Consider the following 7094-nt stretch of genomic DNA (forward strand, 5'->3'; position numbering starts at 1 on the left):
GGTACGCCCCTGACTCGCCCCTGTGGGACACTTGGTTCCGGGATGAGCACGACATGCGACGGGCGTCCTTCTTCGCCGGCACGTCCATGTCGTCGCCATCTCCATCTCCATCGCCACCACCACCTCCTCGCATGACAGCGGAGGAGGAGGCCCGTCTCATGGCGCGTGTCCTGGAGGACATCATGCACACGCACGACGAGCGCCAATGGGAGGGCCTCGAGGAGATGACGGCCCTCTCCGCGGCCTGCGACGTCGCCATCCCCGAGCTGGAGATGGTGCCAAAGGAGGAGGTGATGGAGGAGCCGCCGGTGGCCGCGTTTCACCCGGGCCTGGTGGGCCAGGGGTGGAGCTGGTCGTGCACGGCAGAGCAGATGGCGGCCGCCGTGGGGGGCGTGAACTGGTGCCCCACGCCGCTGCGGTCACCGGAGCGGGGCGCCTCGCCACGGGAGGAGGTGGTGCACGCACCTGCCACCTTCCAGCCCACCGCCCCCGTGCACCACGGACCGCCGGCCCACCTCTGGACGCCGCCGGACTACGTCGACCTCGTCAGCGACGACGACAACACCGGCGGCCACTGAAGACGGCGACAGCCACGGCATCGACGGGCACGGCAGGAGCGCGCGGGCGGCGTTTTTTTTCGTTTTTATGTTAATTATGCTACTGGGCCGTTAAGTGAACCGTAGAACTGGGCCGTTTTGTGGCCATGACCCCTTAAATTAAGTTTTAAGTTTTTTTAACTGCGTTTATTTACTTTTTGAAGTCATTTTATTTTAGTTTTTCTGTTTTTTTATCACGTCCAACACGGACATGATTTGGGGTGCGGCCGCGCGCTGGGCGCACCCATGACCCAACGGACAGAGGCGGACATGGGCGAACCCATTGCCACACCAAAGGGACAAAATCCGGTCAAACCGGACGTTCGTTTGGGATCGTGCGGTGGAGTTGGCCGTAGGCAAATGATAAAGAAGAACACCCGGACCAGCAAGCTTATTCTGCACAGCCTATGCCGATGTCTTTGTGAATTCTTTCCGGACTAGCGTGTTGCTACTTTTTCATTCAGGATGGGAATGGGCCGGGTCGCTGACCCGACCCAAAAATTCAAGGCCAATGGGTCACGTGGGTCGGCCTCAAACAAGATTTGGGTCAACAGGGCCGGCACCGAGTGACCCGTTGGGTCAGCAGGGCCGGCCCGCCTTATAGTCTTATAGCTCACAATAGCAGCAATCTTCATCCCGCCAACGTTGTCATAAGAGCCGATTTACAACGTAGTCAGTTGTATAATTTTCGGCGAATGCTCGCGCATATGAACAACAAAATTGTGTTCATATGTTTCATCAAAATGCACGTGTACAAAATCACAAGTAGACGGCTTAACTTTCCCTATTACCAAGTATCAAATATTTTATTAATTCTTACACTAGTTAGATTCCGTTAAAGTGTGTCTAGTTTTAACATCTCATTTGTGCACAAGACAATGTAAATCAAGAAATTGGGTCGACTCAAAATACCCGTCGGGCCAACAAGGCCACTGACTATTCTTTATATGGGTCGACCCGTGGCCTCTCAAATTGGCCTTGGGGCCATGAGGGCCAGGTCCAAGGCCAGGGCCGGGTCGGCCCATTCCCATCCTGATTTTTCATGGACATACAACTCTGGGGTACATCCCAGCTGCAGCAGGTATTCCCTAGTGTTTTTGTTCTGGATTCCATTTCCGTGCTCAACAGGCAGTTTTCTAGTACTGATCAACATCACAAATTGAAACACAGTGCTGACAGTGGGTTGGTGTCATGCTCAAGACTCCTCCCAACACCTGTAAGTACCACATCTAGCCCCTGGAACCAGTGGCGGAGCATGGCAAGCAATCAGGGAGATTTTCAATCTAAAAGCACAGTTTCTTTGTTGTTGAGAAAAAACCAACAGCAAAATTACATGGTATTCCAACATATGTTGCTCCTTCCATCTTTGGCAGCTTGGCTCATCGACGGCCGTTGACTCATCGTCTTGGCAGTTGCGTGCAACAGCACGAGACATTCCGTGAAGATGCATCAGCAAGCCGCCGGTGAATCCATCTACTGCCAACAGATGCGGCAAGCAGCCGGCGAACCCATCTAATGCAGCCGCAAGCAAGAATTCCGTGCATATTTAGCAGCAAGCAGGAAGCTGCTCGCACTACAATCAATCAAGCTGCATGGATGGAGTAGCTAGCTAGCTCTACACACACGAAAAAGTGTATCTCGTTCCAGTACCTGTGAATGTGTGTGTCTCAATCGCATGGCAAGAGTATTAGCCTGATATGTGACGGACATCGAGTCTCTGTTTGTGTCGTATGACTTCGATATGGTCTAATCTAGCAAGAACTACTATTATTTATTTCGCAGCTACCTGGTGTGCCCCAGTCGCAGTTGCAGACGTTCACAGGTCGCCCATTACGTACCGTCTTGCATGTAAAACGTGACCAATGGCACAGATCGGTCCAGCAAACGGCCGTCCGTTAGACTAGTCACAATGGGTAGTAACATAGAGTAATAACATACACACTTTCCTAGACTATGTTACTACCTCAATAGTGGGTAGTAACATAAGTGTGGTAACATGCAAAGCTTCATTTATTACGTTATAGACTCATATTGCATTGAGACATGTGATGTTACAGTAACTAGCTAAGTTACTAGTACTACATCTCTCCTCATTAACTCATTGCCACATAAGCAAAATTGCTGAGTTGGACTCAATGTTATTACCGAAGTTACTCCCACTGCACGAGGGTCTGCCACCACCCATATGGCCGAAAAATAAGGATCTATACGCCCGACAATACCTGACGCAGCTCATATCCCAAAGGAAACGAGCGCCTGTCGATTCCGAGAGCGTGCGAGCTCGTCCACGCTTGCAAATTTTCGAACGTTTTTGACACTACACTAGTGTCAAAAACGTTCTTATATATGGGACAGAGGGAGTAGCTGAAATCACAATTTACAGATAACCACTTGGTATTCACTAATCCATGAAAATAATTATTATTCAAAACAGAGGGAGCAAGGGAGTCTGATCTGGAAAGACCCTAGAAGCCATTCAATAACCACGAGACTAACAAGTTGCAGAAACAACTGGAATACTCAATCCCTTGACATTCAAAAACACGACGCACGTCAAAATGATGATTCACAACACGATGGATCAAAAGGAACAGTCATCTGAAAGAGCTCTTGGTAGTCGTTCAGTATCGGCGTGGAGGGAACCGGTCCAGGAGCCTCCCAGATGGACACTCGTAAGCCATGTGACCACGGCCACCGCAGTTGTTGCAGATCATGAAGGCGCCACCCATGCAGTCACGGCTCATATGGCCAACCTGGTTGCAGGCCCGGCAGACCACATCACTGTAGCCACCACGGAAGAGAGCACCACCGCCACCGCGGAAGGGAGCATCACCGCCACGGAAGGGAGCATCGCCACCACGGAACAGAGCATCACCGCCACGGAACAGAGCATCGCCGCCACGGAACAGAGCATCGCTGCCACGGAAGGGAGGAGGCCCACCCCTCTCGTTGATCTCGTCGGATTTGGGGCATTGACGGGCCAAATGCCCTGCAACATGGCAGAGGTTGCAAACGGGCTCATTGGTGCAGTTACGGGCAAGATGGCCACTCTTCCTACAGTTGTTGCAGGCCTTCTCGTTGGTGCACTCCACGGCAATGTGCCCTGGTTTGTAGCAGTTGTTGCAGAGCTTCACTTCTCCAGGCAGCATTGGCGGAGCAGTGCAGTCTTTTGCAATGTGGCCTGATTTGCCACAGTTGCGGCATATCCCTTCGTTCGGGCAGGCATTAGCCATGTGCCCAGGCTCTTTGCAGTTCCAGCAGAGATCTTTGGAAGAACACTCAGCTGCAATGTGCCTGCAGAAATTTAAAAATTGAGTGGGCAATGTTTTTGCCTCAGAAGAAAGGTAGAGGATGTACTATGCAGGCTTTCCTGGTCACATGGAAGAATAACGTATGACCTATGTACTCCCTCCGTCTCAAAATAAGTGTCTTAACTTTATACTAACTTTAGTACAAAGTTGTACTAGAGTTGAGACACTTATTTTAGGACAGAGGGAGTACAACTTAAGCTTCACAATTTATCATGTACTGGTCATTTTTATGATGGTTATGATCTACGCACGGTTCAAGCTTCAAGTATCATTATTTGTTAACCACCGCCTTCTGATAATATATTTGCATCCAGAATAAATTATGAAAAATGAACCAAATCCTTGTACAAGGCACTTGCACTAAAAAGGTACTAACATAAGATGATTACAAATGACTTAAGACAGGTGACACATGTATTGTTTTGAGGGGGGTGGGGGGATCTCAAATAACTATCAATTCATGCCGATACTAGATTTCTCATTAAACATGACAAGAACATAAGGTGCCTCAAAATGGTTAAGCATGAGCAAATAATTGCAACCATTAATCATGGTAACCCAATGTAAAATATACACTGGAAAACAACTAGGTGTACCAAGAATATTAAAAGCATGAAAACCCCACAGGAAAAGAAATGCAATAGTTACATGATGATGGACAGAGTTCTAGATACAATACGGCATACAAAAGCAAATAACTGCAACCAACAATTATGGTAATCTGGTGTAAAATATGCACTAGAAAATAGCAGGGCTATTGAGAATATTGAAAGCATTGGAATCATTATGAATAAGAAGTCAAGAATACAATAAAAAAGTTGCTACACAATGGAAGATCTTAACATGAGCTAACATACAAGACTGCAAAATCTCAGATCCGCATGACCAAACAAGTAACAGTCCTTACCCTGGAAGGCCACAGGCATGGCAGACAGACACATTTGGACAATCTCTAGCAAAATGCCCTGGACGCTTACAGTTGTTGCACAAATCACTAGCAGACCTGCAGTACAAGTAAAGGAAATAATTAGAGGATAGACAGGCCCCTGCTACCATCATAGAAACCAGGGCTAGAGTAAGGCCTCTTCAGGTAGCATTATGGCCAACACATACAGTTAGGAGAGAAAGCAGCAACGCTTGATATACGATGGCAAATGTTCATCGTGTTTCATTAAATAAGGCAGCTCAAACCTGCTTGGACCACGGCGGCCGTCCCTGTCCCTCCGGTATGGCGCGTCACGGTACGAGGTGCGTTCAGTACGCATCCTCCGGTCCCTCGGCGGCGGGCTTCGGCTGCTCATCGTCAACCCTTCCTTCTAAATCTCCTGCCTCCAAGCTCCCACCAAACTGTGAACACCACACGTCCAAACCACAAAATCACCACAACTCACCCTGCTTCCTTCCTCCCTTCCTTCCTTCCTGTCGACAACAAAACCACAGGCTGAAATCCAACCCCATGAGGCCAACAACCATCATCATCCTCTACTAAGCACGCTGAATTCCAACCGTAGGCCGCACGAACTTCCCCTACTTCCCGCCATGACCATTCACGACATGCAAGCACCGCCCCCGCATCTTGATTTCTCGCGACGCAAGGGCTTCCTTCCCAGACAATACCACCCAATTCGCGCCCTAACAATAAATTTTGTTTTACCACCTGATCCTACAGCCATGAACCGTCCTACAACCACCTCAGCACGCTGGATTATCAACATACGAGCGCCTCAACAGCTCCACCGGGCCATGCTCCTAAGTCCTATCGTACAAAGCCCAAGCTTCAGGGGAAGAAACCCTAGGGGCGGCGACCACATCGGGCAACAGCAAGCGGGTTCGCATCTACTCGGGCAACATACGCGTATACAGCTAAAGGCACGAAATCTCGAGGAAGACAGCCGATTTCTGCCTACACGACGCAAATTAGGTGCAGGTGAAGTCGACGAAACCGAGGCTTACCTAGGGTGCGGATCTCCAGCAGGGAAGAGGACAACTGAAGAAACCCTACGAGTCCGGCGAGCTCCGGCGGAGGTCAGCGGGGGGAAGCCGCGGCGGCGACGGTGAGGGGCAGCGACCCCGACTCGCTATGTTGGATTGGGATTGGGTTGGTCCGGACACCGAACGCACCCGGTCGGTCGGTCGGGAAGACGACGCAGATCCAGGCTATAAGAGGGAGCACGTGATTTTCCTAGCCGTCCGATCTCCAGTGGACGGCTCACAGAAAGCGAGCAACCCGTAGAAGACTAGAAGTCGTAACGCAAAGTTTTAAAAAGGCTGTGGCGCTTGTGGGCCGGAATCGAACGGCGACTCTTGGGCTTGGGCCAGGATGTCTCTCGCCGGCTGCAGCGGCGGCGGTGGCGCGGCGGCGGCGACGTGGACGCCGCCGTACTGCACCATCGTGGCGGCCGACACGTCCGACTTCTCCTACCTCTCCTGCCCGGCCTGCGGCCGCCGCGCGCTCCCGGGCCACGCCGAGGGCGCAGCCTGCGGGGCCTGCGGCGGCCCCGCCCCGGCGCGCGCCTACCGGCTGCTCCTCTCCGTGGCCACCCACGACCGCGTGTTCCCCGTCGTCCTCTTCGACCGCGCCGCGCGCGTCCTGCTCGGCTGCCCCGCCGACGAGCTCGCGCGCCTCTTCGCCGCGCACCGGGGCGCCGCGCGCGCCGCGGCGGACGCCCTGCAGGGGGAGATGTGCCGCCTGGCGCTGCGCGAGCCCACCAAGGACGGCGCCGAGCACCTCCGCGCCGTCTCCGTTGTGCCGCTCCGCGACGGGTTCCGCTCGGTCGCCGACACCCTCAGGACGCTCTACTCGCGCGCCGGCGGCTGACCGCCATGCTTACATGGAGTATGTGTTCGATGAAATGCTTCGACTGTATCGATCAATGATCTCTGCATGACTGTAAAGCTCTCTTTCTGCCAGATTGCAGTCAAACTTTCACAAGTTATTATCTGATTAAAATCCAAAAGGTTATTATCTGATCAAATGGTTTCTCTACGTATTTGGGGCAGATTGCATTTCCTCTGCACTGGATTTGCTCACACGTTCGTACGGTCATCACAAACATACTAACTTTGGGGCCACTCTAATTAATCCCCTATATATAACCGAGAACCCCTATATATAATGAAGGATCCGGCGAAGTAAACCCTTAGTGAAGTATTTTTACTCTATTAAGATTTGGCTGGATCTAGCCGA

The 7094-nt window shown here is 51.6% G+C and overlaps 2 protein-coding genes across 2 annotated transcripts; one reads left to right on the forward strand and one right to left on the reverse strand.

Annotated features, from left to right (window-relative positions):
- Positions 1-2961: 2961 nt before the first annotated feature.
- Positions 2962-6074, reverse strand: LOC123181577 (DNA-binding protein HEXBP). The gene is made up of 4 exons (XM_044593874.1): positions 5861-6074; positions 5099-5326; positions 4815-4910; positions 2962-3890 (listed from the first exon to the last, which is right to left on the reverse strand). The coding sequence occupies exons 2-4, from the start codon at positions 5206-5208 to the stop codon at positions 3218-3220; spliced, it is 879 nt and encodes a 292-aa protein (XP_044449809.1). The 5' UTR covers positions 5209-5326; positions 5861-6074; the 3' UTR covers positions 2962-3217.
- A 117-nt stretch (positions 6075-6191) lies between these two features.
- Positions 6192-6869, forward strand: LOC123181578 (uncharacterized). The gene has a single exon (XM_044593875.1). It carries the CDS (start codon positions 6228-6230, stop codon positions 6723-6725), a length of 498 nt encoding a protein of 165 aa, XP_044449810.1. The 5' UTR covers positions 6192-6227; the 3' UTR covers positions 6726-6869.
- The last annotated feature ends 225 nt before the right edge of the window (positions 6870-7094 follow it).

The sequence above is a fragment of the Triticum aestivum genome, chromosome 1D (genome assembly GCF_018294505.1).
Source record: "Triticum aestivum cultivar Chinese Spring chromosome 1D, IWGSC CS RefSeq v2.1, whole genome shotgun sequence".
Classification (NCBI taxonomy): Eukaryota; Viridiplantae; Streptophyta; class Magnoliopsida; order Poales; family Poaceae; genus Triticum; species Triticum aestivum.

Bases quoted from the DNA above. Each gene is read 5' to 3' on its own strand.
- LOC123181577 (XM_044593874.1), bottom strand. From the start codon at position 5,208: ATGAGCAGCCGAAGCCCGCCGCCGAGGGACCGGAGGATGCGTACTGAA. The intron at 4,911-5,098 runs GTTTGAGCTGCC...CTTGTACTGCAG, and splicing joins GGCCGCCGTGGTCCAAGCAG to GTCTGCTAGTGATTTGTGCA. The intron at 3,891-4,814 runs GTAAGGACTGTT...AAATTTCTGCAG, and splicing joins CATGCCTGTGGCCTTCCAGG to GCACATTGCAGCTGAGTGTT.
- LOC123181578 (XM_044593875.1), top strand. From the start codon at position 6,228: ATGTCTCTCGCCGGCTGCAGCGGCGGCGGTGGCGCGGCGGCGGCGACG.